This window comes from Paralichthys olivaceus, chromosome 5 (genome assembly GCF_024713975.1).
Source record: "Paralichthys olivaceus isolate ysfri-2021 chromosome 5, ASM2471397v2, whole genome shotgun sequence".
NCBI classification, from domain to species: domain Eukaryota; kingdom Metazoa; phylum Chordata; class Actinopteri; order Pleuronectiformes; family Paralichthyidae; genus Paralichthys; species Paralichthys olivaceus.
Window position 1 is genome coordinate 5,475,680 of NC_091097.1, and position 22,026 is coordinate 5,497,705.

The window sequence follows — 22,026 nt, forward strand, 5'->3', positions numbered from 1 at the left end:
GTTTTGTTTCTCTTTCCATTTTGTGTTTGACTGTGTCAGGTCGTGTCTTGGCCTTTGTTCAAAGAAACTGTTGACATGTCTAGGTCAAGGAGCTCAATGTCAGCAGGTGTGTCAACATGTGACTTCATTCACTACACTTTACCTCAAATGGAAAAAGAGTTATCTGTTTTGATTTTAAAGATCTCAAATATGAATATTTGTTTTAAAAAAACACAAAAACTTCAAAATTTGACTCAAAAACAGCACTTGAATAAATGTACTTATAGGCTACATTTCACTTGTGGATTTCTACATTTATTTGATACAAAAAAGAAAAAAAACTCAGCATCAGTCCTTATAGTACACACAAGTATGTGTGTACTATAAGGATTAAAAACACTCAACTCCCAAATGTATCCAGAAAAGTTACTTGAAATATTGTCTCTCTCTCTTTTCTGCACTAAAGTCAAACTTTACCTTGCAGCAGACATTTCCCCCTCTGGCTTCACTTCTTTACTGGGACTTCGTCGCTTCACTAGTTGCTCTGATACAATGAAAACCTGCTGCTTGTTTCTGGACAGCACGTGAGAAGAACTAAATCCCCAATAGCTGAGATACTCTGCGGTTGTTTGGTTTTGTTCTCCTTTCTCCACATCAGCAGGATGGGCCACACCCATTCCTACATTTAACTCATTCAATCCTGAAACTCAATTTGGTTGCGAAAAATGAATGAATAAATAACTAAATAAATAAATAAGTAGGGTGAATTCAGGTCATTTGGGACTGTGGGACACCTAATCTCCAGTTTGTTTATTTCATGTTTAGAAAATCAGGACTTTTAGTGTAGTCAGTCATTATCAACCTAGAATTGCTCGACAAGGTCAATGACACAAAACACTGAAAATTCACTCATTATTTATTCACCACTATGCCGATGGAGGGGTGGGCGAAGTGTTTGAGTCCACCTGAAACAGCTAAGCTTGCAGACGTTAGTATTTCTGACGGTGCCTGAATGCACCTGGTCGGGAAAAAAGTAGGACATTTATTTGTCAATATGAATTAATGTAATTTCAATAAATAATATATAGTCATTTAGTCATTTATTCATATTTTTTTTAAAATTGGTAATATTGAGCTTGACATGCATAAAGTAAGGTGATCTAGGTTGGGTTTTTTTTTAAAAAAAGCCTAACTTGGTGTCCCAGATGATCACATTTTTTGGCACAAAGAACAATAACAGCGATTCCATGTCTCCTCTTAGAATGATATCTCCATTCCTTCTTCTGGCGTGGTTAGAAAACATCTTAAGGATTGCAGAAAGGTATAATATGTTGATCTAATGTGTAAAACAGATATCAGAATTGGTCTTAGAAGTCAAAATGGCAAAAATTATACCACATTACCTAAATTCACCCTAAAAAAAAAAGACGGTGCATCTCAGGGGGTTTCTCCTCTAACTAAATGGAAGCGGTAGTTGAAAATGAAAGTAATTTATTGACAGAGTTCCAAATGAGGTTTCAAACAAATGAAATGAAGCAAACAACAGAAAGGAGAACCTATGAGAGTTGTTCCAACAAACAAATGAATATAACCTAGAGCTAATGATGCGAACTAAAAAAAAACAAACAACAGATGCAAAAATAAACTCTAATAAACTCTAAACCTGTTAACAAAACACAAAGTGAGCAACAGCCCAGAACCTAGTGAGGCTATACAAAAACACACTAAGTTTAACAATCAAACACTTCATTTCTATCACAGGCCTGGCTAACATCTAATGCCTGTTGTAACAAGAACTTGTCAATAATTACATCTGACAAAAAGCTCTATGGCACACTGCTAATCAACCATCACTAGTGAAGCTTTAGCTGGAGGTTATATAGGGCAGATGCTCTCCGGTGATTGGCATGGCGGCCTGGGGATCCGCCACTTTGGAGGAGGGAGAGGAAATACCTCTTTATATACAGTCTATGGGAAATACCAGCAGGTGCTGCTGAGTGAAGGCAGGTCACGCCTCCACCTGTTGGACCCAATCCTGCACCCAGGACCGCACAGCCTACTTAACATAAATACACACAAATATGACATATCCCAAGGAGATAGCCTGGCAGCTGTAACATACAGTCTAAATGAATTATTCAAATTGGATCACAGGACTTCAAATCTGAACCTGAGAACTGACAATGTAAATCACAGCTCTTAGGGGATAAAATCATTGATCTGTTGATTTTTCAAAAACCAAGACTCTTTAATCTTACAGGGGCATGTTTAAATTAAATCACAACCTAAAAATCAAAAGTGGAATTGTGGAATCTGAGAATTTTGATGATCCTAATACAAAGATACAGGAGAGCAGCTAAAGGATACATTTTGTTGATTTTGCACTTTACATTAATATATAATTTGTTCTGAGTATGACTGTGTTCAGTAACACATGTCCATGTCTTCTTCTCTTTGCTCCTTCACATCCATCTCTGGATAAAATGGTGTCTCCAGAACAGCTTTTCTTTTCACTGACGTTTCCAGGCCTTCACACAGGGAGTCGTGGATCCCCTGCCACGAATCCATCTCTGACTTCCACAGAGTAGCTCTGGACCTGATAAACAGTGAGATCTCGGTCTTGTTGCCTTTGGCCAGACTGATGCTGTCCTTAAAAATGAAGAAGATATCCATGCCGAGGAAGAGAGCGTTGACTGCAATTAAACCTGCCCTGGCTGACTTGGTGAGAGCAAGAGGCCCTTTGGCGACTGCCTGACCAATATCTGGTATGTCTGCAGCCACCCTGGGCACGTTACGTAATGACTTACCTTCCTCAACCACCACCTTACCAACACCTGCAATCACTTCTTCACTTTTCAACAACTTAATAGAAGAGGAAGCATCAACTATTGCATCAATACCTTTTCCAATAGCACCAACTGTACCAAGACCCTTGCTAATGCCCAGAGCCACTTTAATGATACTCTCTTCTATTTTGGAGTCGGCTTGACTGGTTACTTTCTCCAGACATTCCTGGAGACTCTGCACATCCTCCATGAAGCTCTGGAAAACCTCTCTTGCTTTCTTCTGTTGTGTAGCATTTACTCCGATCTCGGTTAAGGTGGTGACTAGGCTGTTGATGCCACTGGTGATTCCCAGACCTATCCCAGTTACTGTCAGAGCAAGAGACAACCCTGCTGTCACAGGCATTAACGCCAAGCCAACAATGGAGAGCACACCCCCAGTTGCCCCCACAGAGCTGCCTGCCACGCTGGAGATCTTTGCCCCCTTATGCATCCTGTCGAGCTGAGTTGCATTCTTCTCCAGCTTGTTGAGAAACTCCAGCATCCTGGGCTGTCGCTTGCTGAAGTCAGTGATGAAGTCAGAGCATGATTCTTCTTGAAACAAGAACACCATCCTGAAGTGCTTGTTCATCCTGATGAAGACAAAAGAGGAAATTAAGCGTAAGAATAAATAAAAATCTTTTTAGATGCTACCTTAAAGACCCCACAAACTAAACATTGTCCCATTTTAAATTACCCTGTCCTTGTGCTAAATGTTTTTGCTGATCTCTCTTTTCTCCTGGAATTTCCTCTGAAATCTTTAACTTCCAGTGACTATAAATTCTTCCTGTCATCACTCAGCATGCAGGAAACTACGCTGTCTGATTTAACAGCTGAATCCACAGGTGTGGGCAAAGAGGGTGGAGAGAATAATAATAGTAATAAAAAGCTTTGTTCCTTTAGCAATACAAGGTGCTTCACAAACTGCAAACAGAAGTATGAAAATCGTATAAAAAGCAAGATCAGACTTAGCAGTGCAGTTAAACAAATAAAGATAAAAGAAAAACAACAAAACAATAAAAGAAAAATGTATAGGACATAAATGAAATAAATATATTATCTCCTTTTTAAATGGATCTGACATAAAGTTTGTGCCAAACCATAACTTAAACCATAAAAACATGTGCCCTTTGTTTTAAGCCTGGTTCGTGGGATTTTAAAAGCTTTTGATTCTCTGATCAAGAGTTAAATGATAAATAACATGACCAACACACAGGCTTAACAAAATAGGGCCAAGGACAGAGCCTTGTGGGACCCCACATCACATAAATGCAAAAGACAAACTGAATGAAAAAGATAAGTTTAGAAGAGTTGTATGATCCACTGTAACAAAGGTTGCACTCGAGTCCAGTAAGTAGTGTGAAAGTAGCTTAAACAACACTTACCTGATCTCATCCAGCTGATTGATGTGATCAAGCATCCTCTGCATGTCATCTCCAGGCAGATCCTCATCAAAGTTCACCACAGTTTCCGTCGTGATTTCTGAGGGAAAGTCACTGAGGGAGCTGAGAAAGACAGTTACACTTACTTCCTGCACTAAATGTTTCCCACTGTGGAATGTGTCACGTTGTTCATGAAACGTCTGTTCACCTTTTTGATAACATCTCGCAGATTTTCTCTGTGGTCTGTATGTACTTGTCCAACTCATACGACAGCACTTCCACATTTGGAAGTATGGGCTGGAAGAAGACTTGTGCATCTCTTTTGAACTCGAGGAGTCGAGGGCAGATTACCCGCGCTGCAGTAATGACAACCTGAACATAATCGAAGGTGATCCCTTTGGGCAGACTTAGCGCCTGGTTCTCCGTAAACACATGGAGCGAAGTGACCGCCAGCTTCTCCACTGCAACCAGGAAGCAGTCGAGCTTCTCCAGGCCAACCAAAGTGTCCTTGAGCACAGCATCCAGCTCCTTCTGCAGCTCTGCACGCCTGCTGTCTGCGGTCACTTTGGTCACCTTGCTTTTCAAATATTCCCAAAAGGCCTTACCTTTATTCCCTGACTGGGAAACATGCTTGATTTTTAGGTTGACGCGGTCAGCCCTCTCTTTGATATCTATCATCATGTTTAATTCTGTCTTCCTACCGAGCCCCCATTTAGAGACGTCCTCACAGAATTGTCTTACAGTGTTGATGTGGGTGAGAGTGTCTGTGACGTAGCGGCACAAAACCTGCTGTAGCTCCATTCTGTAATAAGACATAAAGAATCAATAACTTTGGACATTTCATTTAACTCCCTGAGCAGAAAATGTCACTGAAAGACTGAGTCTTTGTAGTCATTTACTTTTTTGTTTGGTTTCTTTCTTTTTGTGGTGACTTTTGTCTCTTTGTGTTGGTTTTGTGGTCATTTTGTGTCTGTGGTTTTGTAATCATTTTATGTTTCTTTGTGGTTGTTATGTTGTCACTTTATTCTCTTGGTGATTGTTTTGTTTCACTTCTTCTTTGTTCGGTTTATTGGTAAGTGGCAAATTGCATTACTGGCATCTTTGTGGTTGTTTTTTCTTTTTGTTGTTTTGTTTTGTTTCTGTTTGTGGTCATTCTGTCTCTTTTTGCTATTTGGTATTCTGTGTCTTTACAGTTAATTGTTTTGTCACATTTTTGGTTGTTTAGTCTCTGTGTCATTGTTTTGTGTCGTTTTGTAGTTTTTAGCCTCTCAGTGTGTCAGGAATTGGGGAAAAGCAGGTTCCAAAGCAGGAGCCAGTAAAATAACTCAAAATGTCCCTTTAGCCAGTAAAATAGCACAAAATGTCCCTGGCTGAAAGCAGAAGTTGACAAGTGAAAGACGACAAACTGATAAAGACAAAGAGACTTATTTACACAAGAGAGGCAGGGATGATTGAACAAAGGTGAAACGCATGAGGATCAGATGCAGACGGTCACAGAGGGCGCCAACAGGGCAGAGGCAGGAAATAAAACATAACACATAAGGAGCAAAATTTCCAAATAAAACAGGAAATGCAGAACTCAGAATCAACACAAATCTAGACAAACAAAGAAAAACACCACAAGGAAAAGTGTTCAACAAAATCCAAAAATTCTAGCTAAAGACTCAGAGTCATGAGTGCATGGTTGTATTGTTTATCTTTCCATTTTGTGTTTGACTGTGTCAGGTCGTGTCTTGGCCTTTGTTCAAAGAAACTGTTGACATGTCTAGGTCAAGGAGCTCAATGTCAGCAGGTGTGTCAACATGTGACTTCATTCACTACACTTTACCTCAAATGGAAAAAGAGTTATCTGTTTTGATTTTAAAGATCTCAAATATGAATATTTGTTTTAAAAAAACAGAAAAACTTCAAAATTTGACTCAAAAACAGCACTTGAATAAATGTACTTAGGCTACATTTCACTTGTGGATTTCTACATTTATTTAATACAAAAAAGAAAAACAAACTCAGCATCAGTCCTTATAGTACACACAAGTATGTGTGTACTATAAGGATTAAAAACACTCAACTCCCAAATGTATCCAGAAAAAGTTACTTGAAATATTGTCTCTCTCTCTTCTGCATTAAAGTCAAACTTTACCTTGCAGCAGACATTTCCCCTTCTGGCTTCACTTCTTTACTGGGACTTCGTCGCTTCACTAGTTGCTCTGATACAATGAAAACCTGCTGCTTGTTTCTGGACAGCACGTGAGAAGAACTAAATCCCCAATAGCTGAGATACTCTGCGGTTGTTTGGTTTCGTTTTCCTTTCTGGATGTTTGGGTCGACGCGGTCAGCCCTCTCTTTGATATCTATCATCATGTTTAATTCTGTCTCCCTACCAAGCCCCATTTAGAGACATCCTCACAGAATTGTCTTACAGTGTTGATGTAGGTGAGAGTGTCTGTGACGTAGCGGCACAAAACCTGCTGTAGCTCCATTCTGTAATAAGACATAAAGAATCAATAACTTTGGACATTTCATTTAACTCCCTGAGCAGAAAATGTCACTGAAAGACTGAGTCTTTGTATTCATTTACTTTTTTGTTTGGTTTCTTTCTATTTGTGGTGACTTTTGTCTCTTTGTGTTTGTGGTCATTTTGTGTCTGTGGTTTGTAATCATTTTATGTTTCTTTGTGGTTGTTATGTTGTCACTTTATTCTCTTGGTGATTGTATTGTTTCACTTCTTCTTTGTTCGGTTTATTGGTGAGTGGCAAATTGCATTACTGGCATCTTTGTGGTTGTTTTTTCTTTTTGTTGTTTTGTTTCTGTTTGTGGTCATTCTGTCTCTTTTTGCTATTTGGTTGTGGGATACTCGGCCCACTCCGGGGAAGGAGGGGAGGAGAGAATGTTGTTTGTAAAGGCTTTTATTTCTGTTGCCTCCCTTGGCAACAACACACACACACATATATATATATATATATATATAGATATCTCTATATCTTTATCTTGGCGGGTCTTTAAACCCACTCACACGCACGCACACGTCCGCCGCTCTCCAGGTCTCAGGACGCCAGCCTACTACAAGAGACAGAACCAGGTTACAAGCATGCTTTTATTGATTGCCCTGATCACCTGATTCTGCCCAGCTGTCGGATCACCGGCTGAGCCACTCCTCCCTGTTGTCCAGCAGTAGGCGCCCTAACCCTACCCCACCGCCATATACCCCCACCGCCCGACTCAGGCCGGGATCCCGCCGGCCGCAAGCCCAGCCCCCCCCTCCGCCGAGCGGGGGGGGGAAGTCGGCCACGACCATCCGGGTACCCGGCCTGTGGATCACCTTGAAGTTGAATGGCTGCAAAGCCAGATACCAGCGAGTGATCCGCGCGTTGGCATCCTTCATGCGGTGGAGCCACTGGAGCGGGGAATGGTCCAACCAGAGGGTGAAAGGGCACCCCAGGAGGTAATAGCGGAGGGCCCCGACCACCCACCGAATGGCGAGGCACTCCTTTTCCACCGTACTGTAATTCTTCTCCCGCTGAACCAGCTTCCTGCTAATATACAGTACGGGGCGGTCGGTCCCCTCCACCTCCTGGGACAAAACGGCCCCCAGCCCACTATTCGAGGCGTCCGTCTACAGGACAAAAGGGAGAGAAAAGTTAGGAGTGTGGAGCAGTGGCTTACCACAGAGGGCTAGCTTAACCCTCTCAAACGCCAGCTGACACTGCTCCGTCCACTGGACCGGATCTGAGGCACCCTTTCGGGTCAGGTCGGTCAGGGGGCTGGTCAGCTCTGAAAAGGCTGGAATAAAGCGTCTGTAGTAACCGGCCAGACCCAAAAACCTCCTGACCTCTTTTTTCGTCTTGGGCGCCGGGCAGGCCGCAACCGCTGCGGTCTTCTCTACCTGCGGCCACACCTGTCCGCCCCCCAAGTGGTACCCCAGATACCGTACCTCCCTCCGTCCCACCGCACACTTCTTCGGGTTTGCCGTGAGCCCCGCCCGCCTCAGGGACTCGAGCACCGCCCCCACCTGCCGCATATGCTGCTCCCAGGTCTCACTATAAATGATCACATCATCCAAGTAGGCCGCAGCATATGCGAAGTGTGGCCGCAGAACCCGGTCCATGAGGAGTTGAAATGTGGCTGGGGCCCCGAACAACCCGAACGGAAGTGTGACAAACTGGTACAAACCGTACGGAGTGGAGAAGGCCGTTTTTTCCTTGGACTCTGGAGACAAGGGGATCTGCCAGTAGCCCTTGGTCAAATCCAGTGTCGTGAAAAAGCGAGCCGTGCCTAGCCGGTCCAGGAGTTCGTCGACCCGGGGCATTGGATAGGCATCAAATTTGGACACCGCATTCACCCTGCGATAATCCACACAGAACCGTATTGACCCATCAGTCTTGCGCGCAAGCACCACGGGGCAACAGCAGTCACTGTGGGATTCTTCTATTACCCCCATCTCCAGCATGGCCTGAAGCTCCGTCTGCACAATTTTCCGCTTGTGCTCCGGCAAACGATAGGGCCGTGAACGCACCGTCACGCCCGGGGGGGTCTCTATGTGGTGGTGTATGAGCGTAGTGCGTCCTGGCAAGGGGGAAGAACACATCGGCAAACCGCCGCTGCACCCTCGCAACCTCTGCTCTCTGGCTTGGCGAGAGATGGTCGTCATAACAGACCGGGGCAGAATAATCCGGTTTTGATACCTCCGGTCCCAACTCATCTCTCTCGATCACCGTGGTAGCCAGAGAAACAGAGGCCACCTCTCTCCACTTTTTGAGGAGGTTGAGGTGGTAGATCTGTGTTGCCCCACCCCTGTCAGACCGCACTACTTCATAGTCTACCTCCCCCACTCGTCGTGTGACCACAAAGGGCCCTTGCCACTTGGCGAGTAATTTGGAGCTAGAGGATGGGAGCAATACAAGGACTTTATCTCCCGGATCAAATGTTCTTAGTTTCGTCCCTCTGTTATACAGGCGCTGCTGACATTGCTGGGCCTGGAGCAAATTCTCCCGTGATAATACCCCAAGTGAATGGAGTTTTGCTCGCAGGTCCAGCACGTACTGAATCTCGTTTTTAGAAGCGCTCAGACCCGTCTCCCAGTCTTCTTTTACCAGGTCCAAGACACCCCGAGGTTTCCGGCCAAACAACATTTCAAATGGAGAAAATCCTGTGGAGGACTGGGGAACCTCCCGCACTGCAAATAACAGAGGGTCTAACCATTTATCCCATTTACGGCTATCGTGCACGAATCATGTTCTTTAGTGTCTTGTTAAACCGCTCCGCCAGCCCGTCGGTCTGTGGGTGGTAAACACTAGTCCGGATTGAATGGACGCCCAGCAATTCATACAGCTCGCGTAGTGTACGTGACATAAAGGAGGTGCCCTGATCCGTCAGGATTTCTTTTGGAATCCCGACACGGGAGATGACCTGAAACAGTGCCTGCGCCACGCTCTTTGCGGAGATGGTCCGCAGCGGCACTGCCTTGGGATATCGCGTTGCGTATTCTGTGTCTTTACAATTAATTGTTTTGTCACATTTTTGGTTGTTTAGTCTCTGTGTCATTGTTTTGTGTCGCTTTGTAGTGTTTAGCCTCTATGTGTGTCAGGAATTGGGGAAAAGCAGGTTCCAAAGCAGGAGCCAGTAAAATAACTCAAAATGTCCCTTTAGCCAGTAAAATAGCACAAAATGTCCCTGGCTGAAAGCAGAAGTTGACAAGTGAAAGACGACAAACTGATAAAGACAAAGAGACTTATTTACACAAGAGAGGCAGGGATGATTGAACAAAGGTGAAACGCATGAGGATCAGGTGCAGACGGTCACAGAGGGCGCCAACAGGGCAGAGGCAGGAAATAAAACATAACACATAAGGAGCAAAATTTCCAAATAAAACAGGAAATGCAGAACTCAGAATCAACACAAATCTAAACAAACAAAGAAAAACACCACAAGGAAAAGTGTTCAACAAAATCCAAAAATTCTAGCTAAAGACTCAGAGTCATGAGTGCATGGTTGTTTTGTTTCTCTTTCCATTTTGTGTTTGACTGTGTCAGGTCGTGTCTTGGCCTTTGTTCAAAGAAACTGTTGACATGTCTAGGTCAAGGAGCTCAATGTCAGCAGGTGTGTCAACATGTGACTTCATTCACTACACTTTACCTCAAATGGAAAAAGAGTTATCTGTTTTGATTTTAAAGATCTCAAATATGAATATTTGTTTTAAAAAAACACAAAAACTTCAAAATTTGACTCAAAAACAGCACTTGAATAAATGTACTTAGGCTACATTTCACTTGTGGATTTCTACATTTATTTAATACAAAAAAGAAAAACAAACTCAGCATCAGTCCTTATAGTACACACAAGTATGTGTGTACTATAAAGATTAAAAACACTCAACTCCCAAATGTATCCAGAAAAAGTTACTTGAAATATTGTCTCTCTCTCTCTTCTGCATTAAAGTCAAACTTTACCTTGCAGCAGACATTTCCCCCTCTGGCTTCACTTCTTTACTGGGACTTCGTCGCTTCACTAGTTGCTCTGATACAATGAAAACCTGCTGCTTGTTTCTGGACAGCACGTGAGAAGAACTAAATCCCCAATAGCTGAGATACTCTGCGGTTGTTTGGTTTCGTTTTCCTTTCTGGATGTTTGGGTCGACGCGGTCAGCCCTCTCTTTGATATCTATCATCATGTTTAATTCTGTCTCCCTACCAAGCCACCATTTAGAGACATCCTCACAGAATTGTCCCGTCGGTCTGTGGGTGGTAAACACTAGTCCGGATTGAATGGACGCCCAGCAATTCATACAGCTCGCGTAGTGTACGTGACATAAAGGAGGTGCCCTGATCCGTCAGGATTTCTTTCGGAATCCCGACACGGGAGATGACCTGAAACAGTGCCTGCGCCACGCTCTTCGCGGAGATGGTCCGCAGCGGCACTGCCTTGGGATATCGCGTTGCGTATTCTGTGTCTTTACAATTAATTGTTTTGTCACATTTTTGGTTGTTTAGTCTCTGTGTCATTGTTTCTGGTCGCTTTGTAGTGTTTAGCCTCCATGTGTGTCAGGAATTGGGGAAAAGCAGGTTCCAAAGCAGGAGCCAGTAAAATAACTCAAAATGTCCCTTTAGCCAGTAAAATAGCACAAAATGTCCCTGGCTGAAAGCAGAAGTTGACAAGTGAAAGACGACAAACTGATAAAGACAAAGAGACTTATTTACACAAGAGAGGCAGGGATGATTGAACAAAGGTGAAACGCATGAGGATCAGGTGCAGACGGTCACAGAGGGCGCCAACAGGGCAGAGGCAGGAAATAAAACATAACACATAAGGAGCAAAATTTCCAAATAAAACAGGAAATGCAGAACTCAGAATCAACACAAATCTAAACAAACAAAGAAAAACACCACAAGGAAAAGTGTTCAACAAAATCCAAAAATTCTAGCTAAAGACTCAGAGTCATGAGTGCATGGTTGTTTTGTTTCTCTTTCCATTTTGTGTTTGACTGTGTCAGGTCGTGTCTTGGCCTTTGTTCAAAGAAACTGTTGACATGTCTAGGTCAAGGAGCTCAATGTCAGCAGGTGTGTCAACATGTGACTTCATTCACTACACTTTACCTCAAATGGAAAAAGAGTTATCTGTTTTGATTTTAAAGATCTCAAATATGAATATTTGTTTTAAAAAAACACAAAAACTTCAAAATTTGACTCAAAAACAGCACTTGAATAAATGTACTTAGGCTACATTTCACTTGTGGATTTCTACATTTATTTAATACAAAAAAGAAAAACAAACTCAGCATCAGTCCTTATAGTACACACAAGTATGTGCGTACTATAAGGATTAAAAAGACTCAACTCCCAAATGTATCCAGAAAAAGTTACTTGAAATATTGTCTCTCTCTCTCTTCTGCATTACAGTCAAACTTTACCTTGCAGCAGACATTTCCCCTTCTGGCTTCACTTCTTTACTGGGACTTCGTCGCTTCACTAGTTGCTCTGATACAATGAAAACCTGCTGCTTGTTTCTGGACAGCACGTGAGAAGAACTAAATCCCCAATAGCTGAGATACTCTGCGGTTGTTTGGTTTCGTTTTCCTTTCTGGATGTTTGGGTCGACGCGGTCAGCCCTCTCTTTGATATCTATCATCATGTTTAATTCTGTCTCCCTACCAAGCCCCCATTTAGAGACGTCCTCACAGAATTGTCTTACAGTGTTGATGTAGGTGAGAGTGTCTGTGACGTAGCGGCACAAAACCTGCTGTAGCTCCATTCTGTAATAAGACATAAAGAATCAATAACTTTGGACATTTCATTTAACTCCCTGAGCAGAAAATGTCACTGAAAGACTGAGTCTTTGTAGTCATTTACTTTTTTGTTTGGTTTCTTTCTATTTGTGGTGACTTTTGTCTCTTTGTGTTTGTGGTCATTTTGTGTCTGTGGTTTGTAATCATTTTATGTTTCTTTGTGGTTGTTATGTTGTCACTTTATTCTCTTGGTGATTGTATTGTTTCACTACTTCCTTGAAGTTGAATGGCTGCAAAGCCAGATACCAGCGAGTGATCCGCACGTTGGCATCCTTCATGCGGTGGAGCCACTGGAGCGGGGAATGGTCCGACCAGAGGGTGAAAGGGCACCCCAGGAGGTAATAGCGGAGGGCCCCGACCACCCACCGAATGGCGAGGCACTCCTTTTCCACCGTACTGTAATTCTTCTCCCGCTGAACCAGCTTCCTGCTAATATACAGTACGGGGCGGTCGGTCCCCTCCACCTCCTGGGACAAAATGGCCCCCAGCCCACTATTCGAGGCGTCCGTCTGCAGGACAAAAGGGAGAGAAAAGTTAGGAGTGTGCAGCAGTGGCTTACCACAGAGGGCTAGCTTAACCCTCTCAAACGCCAGCTGACACTGCTCCGTCCACTGGACCGGTCTGAGGCACCCTTTCGGGTCAGGTCGGTCAGGGGGCTGGTCAGCTCTGAAAAGGCTGGAATAAAGCGTCTGTAGTAACCGGCCAGACCCAAAAACCTCCTGACCTCTTTTTTCGTCTTGGGCGCCGGGCAGGCCGCAACCGCTGCGGTCTTCTCTACCTGCGGCCGCACCTGTCCGCCCCCCAAGTGGTACCCCAGATACCGTACCTCCCTCCGTCCCACCGCACACTTCTTCGGGTTTGCCGTGAGCCCCGCCCGCCTCAGGGACTCGAGCACCGCCCCCACCTGCCGCATATGCTGCTCCCAGGTCTCACTATAAATGATCACATCATCCAAGTAGGCCGCAGCATATGCGAAGTGTGGCCGCAGAACCCGGTCCATGAGGAGTTGAAATGTGGCTGGGGCCCCGAACAACCCGAACGGAAGTGTGACAAACTGGTACAAACCGTACGGAGTGGAGAAGGCCGTTTTTTCCTTGGACTCTGGAGACAAGGGGATCTGCCAGTAGCCCTTGGTCAAATCCAGTGTCGTGAAAAAGCGAGCCGTGCCTAGCCGGTCCAGGAGTTCGTCGACCCGGGGCATTGGATAGGCATCAAATTTGGACACCGCATTCACCCTACGATAATCCACACAGAACCGTATTGACCCATCGGTCTTGCGCGCAAGCACCACGGGGCAACACCAGTCACTGTGGGATTCTTCTATTACCCCCATCTCCAGCATGGCCTGAAGCTCCGTCTGCACAATTTTCCGCTTGTGCTCCGGCAAACGATAGGGCCGTGAACGCACCGTCACGCCCGGGGGGGTCTCTATGTGGTGGTGTATGAGCGTAGTGCGTCCTGGCAAGGGGGAAGAACACATCGGCAAACCGCCGCTGCACCCTCGCAACCTCTGCTCTCTGGCTTGGCGAGAGATGGTCGTCATAACAGACCGGGGCAGAATAATCCGGTTTTGATACCTCCGGTCCCAACTCATCTCTCTCGATCACCGTGGTAGCCAGAGAAACAGAGGCCACCTCTCTCCACTTTTTGAGGAGGTTGAGGTGGTAGATCTGTGTTGCCCCACCCCTGTCAGACCGCACTACTTCATAGTCTACCTCCCCCACTCGTCGTGTGACCACAAAGGGCCCTTGCCACTTGGCGAGTAATTTGGAGCTAGAGGATGGGAGCAATACAAGGACTTTATCTCCCGGATCAAATGTTCTTAGTTTCGTCCCTCTGTTATACAGGCGCTGCTGACATTGCTGGGCCTGGAGCAAATTCTCCCGTGATAATACCCCAAGTGAATGGAGTTTTGCTCGCAGGTCCAGCACGTACTGAATCTCGTTTTTAGAAGCGCTCAGACCCGTCTCCCAGTCTTCTTTTACCAGGTCCAAGACACCCCGAGGTTTCCGGCCAAACAACATTTCAAATGGAGAAAATCCTGTGGAGGACTGGGGAACCTCCCGCACTGCAAATAACAGAGGGTCTAACCATTTATCCCATTTACGGCTATCGTGCACGAATCATGTTCTTTAGTGTCTTGTTAAACCGCTCCGCCAGCCCGTCGGTCTGTGGGTGGTAAACACTAGTCCGGATTGAATGGACGCCCAGCAATTCATACAGCTCGCGTAGTGTACGTGACATAAAGGAGGTGCCCTGATCCGTCAGGATTTCTTTTGGAATCCCGACACGGGAGATGACCTGAAACAGTGCCTGCGCCACGCTCTTCGCGGAGATGGTCCGCAGCGGCACTGCCTTGGGATATCGCGTTGCGTATTCTGTGTCTTTACAATTAATTGTTTTGTCACATTTTTGGTTGTTTAGTCTCTGTGTCATTGTTTTGTGTCGCTTTGTAGTGTTTAGCCTCTATGTGTGTCAGGAATTGGGGAAAAGCAGGTTCCAAAGCAGGAGCCAGTAAAATAACTCAAAATGTCCCTTTAGCCAGTAAAATAGCACAAAATGTCCCTGGCTGAAAGCAGAAGTTGACAAGTGAAAGACGACAAACTGATAAAGACAAAGAGACTTATTTACACAAGAGAGGCAGGGATGATTGAACAAAGGTGAAACGCATGAGGATCAGGTGCAGACGGTCACAGAGGGCGCCAACAGGGCAGAGGCAGGAAATAAAACATAACACATAAGGAGCAAAATTTCCAAATAAAACAGGAAATGCAGAACTCAGAATCAACACAAATCTAAACAAACAAAGAAAAACACCACAAGGAAAAGTGTTCAACAAAATCCAAAAATTCTAGCTAAAGACTCAGAGTCATGAGTGCATGGTTGTTTTGTTTCTCTTTCCATTTTGTGTTTGACTGTGTCAGGTCGTGTCTTGGCCTTTGTTCAAAGAAACTGTTGACATGTCTAGGTCAAGGAGCTCAATGTCAGCAGGTGTGTCAACATGTGACTTCATTCACTACACTTTACCTCAAATGGAAAAAGAGTTATCTGTTTTGATTTTAAAGATCTCAAATATGAATATTTGTTTTAAAAAAACACAAAAACTTCAAAATTTGACTCAAAAACAGCACTTGAATAAATGTACTTAGGCTACATTTCACTTGTGGATTTCTACATTTATTTAATACAAAAAAGAAAAACAAACTCAGCATCAGTCCTTATAGTACACACAAGTATGTGTGTACTATAAAGATTAAAAACACTCAACTCCCAAATGTATCCAGAAAAAGTTACTTGAAATATTGTCTCTCTCTCTCTTCTGCATTAAAGTCAAACTTTACCTTGCAGCAGACATTTCCCCTTCTGGCTTCACTTCTTTACTGGGACTTCGTCGCTTCACTAGTTGCTCTGATACAATGAAAACCTGCTGCTTGTTTCTGGACAGCACGTGAGAAGAACTAAATCCCCAATAGCTGAGATACTCTGCGGTTGTTTGGTTTCGTTTTCCTTTCTGGATGTTTGGGTCGACGCGGTCAGCCCTCTCTTTGATATCTATCATCATGTTTAATTCTGTCTCCCTACCAAGCCACCATTTAGAGACATCCTCACAGAATTGTCCCGTCGGTCTGTGGGTGGTAAACACTAGTCCGGATTGAATGGACGCCCAGCAATTCATACAGCTCGCGTAGTGTACGTGACATAAAGGAGGTGCCCTGATCCGTCAGGATTTCTTTCGGAATCCCGACACGGGAGATGACCTGAAACAGTGCCTGCGCCACGCTCTTCGCGGAGATGGTCCGCAGCGGCACTGCCTTGGGATATCGCGTTGCGTATTCTGTGTCTTTACAATTAATTGTTTTGTCACATTTTTGGTTGTTTAGTCTCTGTGTCATTGTTTCTGGTCGCTTTGTAGTGTTTAGCCTCCATGTGTGTCAGGAATTGGGGAAAAGCAGGTTCCAAAGCAGGAGCCAGTAAAATAACTCAAAATGTCCCTTTAGCCAGTAAAATAGCACAAAATGTCCCTGGCTGAAAGCAGAAGTTGACAAGTGAAAGACGACAAACTGATAAAGACAAAGAGACTTATTTACACAAGAGAGGCAGGGATGATTGAACAAAGGTGAAACGCATGAGGATCAGGTGCAGACGGTCACAGAGGGCGCCAACAGGGCAGAGGCAGGAAATAAAACATAACACATAAGGAGCAAAATTTCCAAATAAAACAGGAAATGCAGAACTCAGAATCAACACAAATCTAAACAAACAAAGAAAAACACCACAAGGAAAAGTGTTCAACAAAATCCAAAAATTCTAGCTAAAGACTCAGAGTCATGAGTGCATGGTTGTTTTGTTTATCTTTCCATTTTGTGTTTGACTGTGTCAGGTCGTGTCTTGGCCTTTGTTCAAAGAAACTGTTGACATGTCTAGGTCAAGGAGCTCAATGTCAGCAGGTGTGTCAACATGTGACTTCATTCACTACACTTTACCTCAAATGGAAAAAGAGTTATCTGTTTTGATTTTAAAGATCTCAAATATGAATATTTGTTTTAAAAAAACACAAAAACTTCAAAATTTGACTCAAAAACAGCACTTGAATAAATGTACTTAGGCTACATTTCACTTGTGGATTTCTACATTTATTTAATACAAAAAAGAAAAACAAACTCAGCATCAGTCCTTATAGTACACACAAGTATGTGTGTACTATAAAGATTAAAAACACTCAACTCCCAAATGTATCCAGAAAAAGTTACTTGAAATATTGTCTCTCTCTCTCTTCTGCATTAAAGTCAAACTTTACCTTGCAGCAGACATTTCCCCTTCTGGCTTCACTTCTTTACTGGGACTTCGTCGCTTCACTAGTTGCTCTGATACAATGAAAACCTGCTGCTTGTTTCTGGACAGCACGTGAGAAGAACTAAATCCCCAATAGCTGAGATACTCTGCGGTTGTTTGGTTTCGTTTTCCTTTCTGGATGTTTGGGTCGACGCGGTCAGCCCTCTCTTTGATATCTATCATCATGTTTAATTCTGTCTCCCTACCAAGCCACCATTTAGAGACATCCTCACAGAATTGTCCCGTCGGTCTGTGGGTGGTAAACACTAGTCCGGATTGAATGGACGCCCAGCAATTCATACAGCTCGCGTAGTGTACGTGACATAAAGGAGGTGCCCTGATCCGTCAGGATTTCTTTCGGAATCCCGACACGGGAGATGACCTGAAACAGTGCCTGCGCCACGCTCTTCGCGGAGATGGTCCGCAGCGGCACTGCCTTGGGATATCGCGTTGCGTATTCTGTGTCTTTACAATTAATTGTTTTGTCACATTTTTGGTTGTTTAGTCTCTGTGTCATTGTTTCTGGTCGCTTTGTAGTGTTTAGCCTCCATGTGTGTCAGGAATTGGGGAAAAGCAGGTTCCAAAGCAGGAGCCAGTAAAATAACTCAAAATGTCCCTTTAGCCAGTAAAATAGCACAAAATGTCCCTGGCTGAAAGCAGAAGTTGACAAGTGAAAGACGACAAACTGATAAAGACAAAGAGACTTATTTACACAAGAGAGGCAGGGATGATTGAACAAAGGTGAAACGCATGAGGATCAGGTGCAGACGGTCACAGAGGGCGCCAACAGGGCAGAGGCAGGAAATAAAACATAACACATAAGGAGCAAAATTTCCAAATAAAACAGGAAATGCAGAACTCAGAATCAACACAAATCTAAACAAACAAAGAAAAACACCACAAGGAAAAGTGTTCAACAAAATCCAAAAATTCTAGCTAAAGACTCAGAGTCATGAGTGCATGGTTGTTTTGTTTCTCTTTCCATTTTGTGTTTGACTGTGTCAGGTCGTGTCTTGGCCTTTGTTCAAAGAAACTGTTGACATGTCTAGGTCAAGGAGCTCAATGTCAGCAGGTGTGTCAACATGTGACTTCATTCACTACACTTTACCTCAAATGGAAAAAGAGTTATCTGTTTTGATTTTAAAGATCTCAAATATGAATATTTGTTTTAAAAAAACACAAAAACTTCAAAATTTGACTCAAAAACAGCACTTGAATAAATGTACTTAGGCTACATTTCACTTGTGGATTTCTACATTTATTTAATACAAAAAAGAAAAACAAACTCAGCATCAGTCCTTATAGTACACACAAGTATGTGCGTACTATAAGGATTAAAAAGACTCAACTCCCAAATGTATCCAGAAAAAGTTACTTGAAATATTGTCTCTCTCTCTCTTCTGCATTACAGTCAAACTTTACCTTGCAGCAGACATTTCCCCTTCTGGCTTCACTTCTTTACTGGGACTTCGTCGCTTCACTAGTTGCTCTGATACAATGAAAACCTGCTGCTTGTTTCTGGACAGCACGTGAGAAGAACTAAATCCCCAATAGCTGAGATACTCTGCGGTTGTTTGGTTTCGTTTTCCTTTCTGGATGTTTGGGTCGACGCGGTCAGCCCTCTCTTTGATATCTATCATCATGTTTAATTCTGTCTCCCTACCGAGCCCCCATTTAGAGACGTCCTCACAGAATTGTCTTACAGTGTTGATGTAGGTGAGAGTGTCTGTGACGTAGCGGCACAAAACCTGCTGTAGCTCCATTCTGTAATAAGACATAAAGAATCAATAACTTTGGACATTTCATTTAACTCCCTGAGCAGAAAATGTCACTGAAAGACTGAGTCTTTGTAGTCATTTACTTTTTTGTTTGGTTTCTTTCTATTTGTGGTGACTTTTGTCTCTTTGTGTTTGTGGTCATTTTGTGTCTGTGGTTTGTAATCATTTTATGTTTCTTTGTGGTTGTTATGTTGTCACTTTATTCTCTTGGTGATTGTATTGTTTCACTACTTCCTTGAAGTTGAATGGCTGCAAAGCCAGATACCAGCGAGTGATCCGCGCGTTGGCATCCTTCATGCGGTGGAGCCACTGGAGCGGGGAATGGTCCGACCAGAGGGTGAAAGGGCACCCCAGGAGGTAATAGCGGAGGGCCCCGACCACCCACCGAATGGCGAGGCACTCCTTTTCCACCGTACTGTAATTCTTCTCCCGCTGAACCAGCTTCCTGCTAATATACAGTACGGGGCGGTCGGTCCCCTCCACCTCCTGGGACAAAATGGCCCCCAGCCCACTATTCGAGGCGTCCGTCTGCAGGACAAAAGGGAGAGAAAAGTTAGGAGTGTGCAGCAGTGGCTTACCACAGAGGGCTAGCTTAACCCTCTCAAACGCCAGCTGACACTGCTCCGTCCACTGGACCGGTCTGAGGCACCCTTTCGGGTCAGGTCGGTCAGGGGGCTGGTCAGCTCTGAAAAGGCTGGAATAAAGCGTCTGTAGTAACCGGCCAGACCCAAAAACCTCCTGACCTCTTTTTTCGTCTTGGGCGCCGGGCAGGCCGCAACCGCTGCGGTCTTCTCTACCTGCGGCCGCACCTGTCCGCCCCCCAAGTGGTACCCCAGATACCGTACCTCCCTCCGTCCCACCGCACACTTCTTCGGGTTTGCCGTGAGCCCCGCCCGCCTCAGGGACTCGAGCACCGCCCCCACCTGCCGCATATGCTGCTCCCAGGTCTCACTATAAATGATCACATCATCCAAGTAGGCCGCAGCATATGCGAAGTGTGGCCGCAGAACCCGGTCCATGAGGAGTTGAAATGTGGCTGGGGCCCCGAACAACCCGAACGGAAGTGTGACAAACTGGTACAAACCGTACGGAGTGGAGAAGGCCGTTTTTTCCTTGGACTCTGGAGACAAGGGGATCTGCCAGTAGCCCTTGGTCAAATCCAGTGTCGTGAAAAAGCGAGCCGTGCCTAGCCGGTCCAGGAGTTCGTCGACCCGGGGCATTGGATAGGCATCAAATTTGGACACCGCATTCACCCTACGATAATCCACACAGAACCGTATTGACCCATCGGTCTTGCGCGCAAGCACCACGGGGCAACACCAGTCACTGTGGGATTCTTCTATTACCCCCATCTCCAGCATGGCCTGAAGCTCCGTCTGCACAATTTTCCGCTTGTGCTCCGGCAAACGATAGGGCCGTGAACGCACCGTCACGCCCGGGGGGGTCTCTATGTGGTGGTGTATGAGCGTAGTGCGTCCTGGCAAGGGGGAAGAACACATCGGCAAACCGCCGCTGCACCCTCGCAACCTCTGCTCTCTGGCTTGGCGAGAGATGGTCGTCATAACAGACCGGGGCAGAATAATCCGGTTTTGATACCTCCGGTCCCAACTCATCTCTCTCGATCACCGTGGTAGCCAGAGAAACAGAGGCCACCTCTCTCCACTTTTTGAGGAGGTTGAGGTGGTAGATCTGTGTTGCCCCACCCCTGTCAGACCGCACTACTTCATAGTCTACCTCCCCCACTCGTCGTGTGACCACAAAGGGCCCTTGCCACTTGGCGAGTAATTTGGAGCTAGAGGATGGGAGCAATACAAGGACTTTATCTCCCGGATCAAATGTTCTTAGTTTCGTCCCTCTGTTATACAGGCGCTGCTGACATTGCTGGGCCTGGAGCAAATTCTCCCGTGATAATACCCCAAGTGAATGGAGTTTTGCTCGCAGGTCCAGCACGTACTGAATCTCGTTTTTAGAAGCGCTCAGACCCGTCTCCCAGTCTTCTTTTACCAGGTCCAAGACGCCCCGAGGTTTCCGGCCAAACAACAGTTCAAATGGAGAAAATCCTGTGGAGGACTGGGGAACCTCCTGCACTGCAAATAACAGAGGGTCTAACCATTTATCCCAATTACGGCTATCGTGCACGAATCATGTTCTTTAGTCTCTTGTTAAACCGCTCCGCCAGCCCGTCGGTCTGTGGGTGGTAAACACTAGTCCGGATTGAATGGACGCCCAGCAATTCATACAGCTCGCGTAGTGTACGTGACATAAAGGAGGTGCCCTGATCCGTCAGGATTTCTTTCGGAATCCCGACACGGGAGATGACCTGAAACAGTGCCTGCGCCACGCTCTTCGCGGAGATGGTCTGCAGCGGCACTGCCTTGGGATATCGCGTTGCGTATTCTGTGTCTTTACAATTAATTGTTTTGTCACATTTTTGGTTGTTTAGTCTCTGTGTCATTGTTTTGTGTCGCTTTGTAGTGTTTAGCCTCTATGTGTGTCAGGAATTGGGGAAAAGCAGGTTCCAAAGCAGGAGCCAGTAAAATAACTCAAAATGTCCCTTTAGCCAGTAAAATAGCACAAAATGTCCCTGGCTGAAAGCAGAAGTTGACAAGTGAAAGACGACAAACTGATAAAGACAAAGAGACTTATTTACACAAGAGAGGCAGGGATGATTGAACAAAGGTGAAACGCATGAGGATCAGGTGCAGACGGTCACAGAGGGCGCCAACAGGGCAGAGGCAGGAAATAAAACATAACACATAAGGAGCAAAATTTCCAAATAAAACAGGAAATGCAGAACTCAGAATCAACACAAATCTAAACAAACAAAGAAAAACACCACAAGGAAAAGTGTTCAACAAAATCCAAAAATTCTAGCTAAAGACTCAGAGTCATGAGTGCATGGTTGTATTGTTTCTCTTTCCATTTTGTGTTTGACTGTGTCAGGTCGTGTCTTG

General features: G+C 44.8%; 1 protein-coding gene across 2 annotated transcripts; it reads right to left on the reverse strand.

The window, feature by feature from the left end:
• Nucleotides 1-1,114: 1,114 nt before the first annotated feature.
• Nucleotides 1,115-10,774, reverse strand: LOC109634145 (apolipoprotein L2-like). Of its 2 annotated transcripts, none has more exons than XM_069525334.1 (4): nucleotides 10,630-10,774; nucleotides 4,392-4,985; nucleotides 4,187-4,306; nucleotides 1,115-3,394 (listed from the first exon to the last, which is right to left on the reverse strand). In XM_069525334.1, the coding sequence occupies exons 1-4, from the start codon at nucleotides 10,641-10,643 to the stop codon at nucleotides 2,404-2,406; spliced, it is 1,719 nt and encodes a 572-aa protein (XP_069381435.1). In that variant the 5' UTR covers nucleotides 10,644-10,774; the 3' UTR covers nucleotides 1,115-2,403. The 2 variants fall into 2 exon arrangements, with proteins under 2 accessions (XP_069381435.1, XP_019950000.2); XM_020094441.2 differs by lacking the exon at nucleotides 10,630-10,774 and adding an exon at nucleotides 6,324-6,477 and having other exon boundaries at nucleotides 1,116-3,394.
• Between the last annotated feature and the right edge of the window lie 11,252 nt (nucleotides 10,775-22,026).

Excerpts from the sequence above, each read along its gene's own strand:
- LOC109634145 (XM_069525334.1), bottom strand. Across the intron at positions 4,307-4,391 it reads TGCGAGATGTTATCAAAAAG|CTCCCTCAGTGACTTTCCCT; the intron begins GTGAACAGACGT and ends TGTCTTTCTCAG. Across the intron at positions 3,395-4,186 it reads AATCAGCTGGATGAGATCAG|GATGAACAAGCACTTCAGGA; the intron begins GTAAGTGTTGTT and ends TGTCTTCATCAG.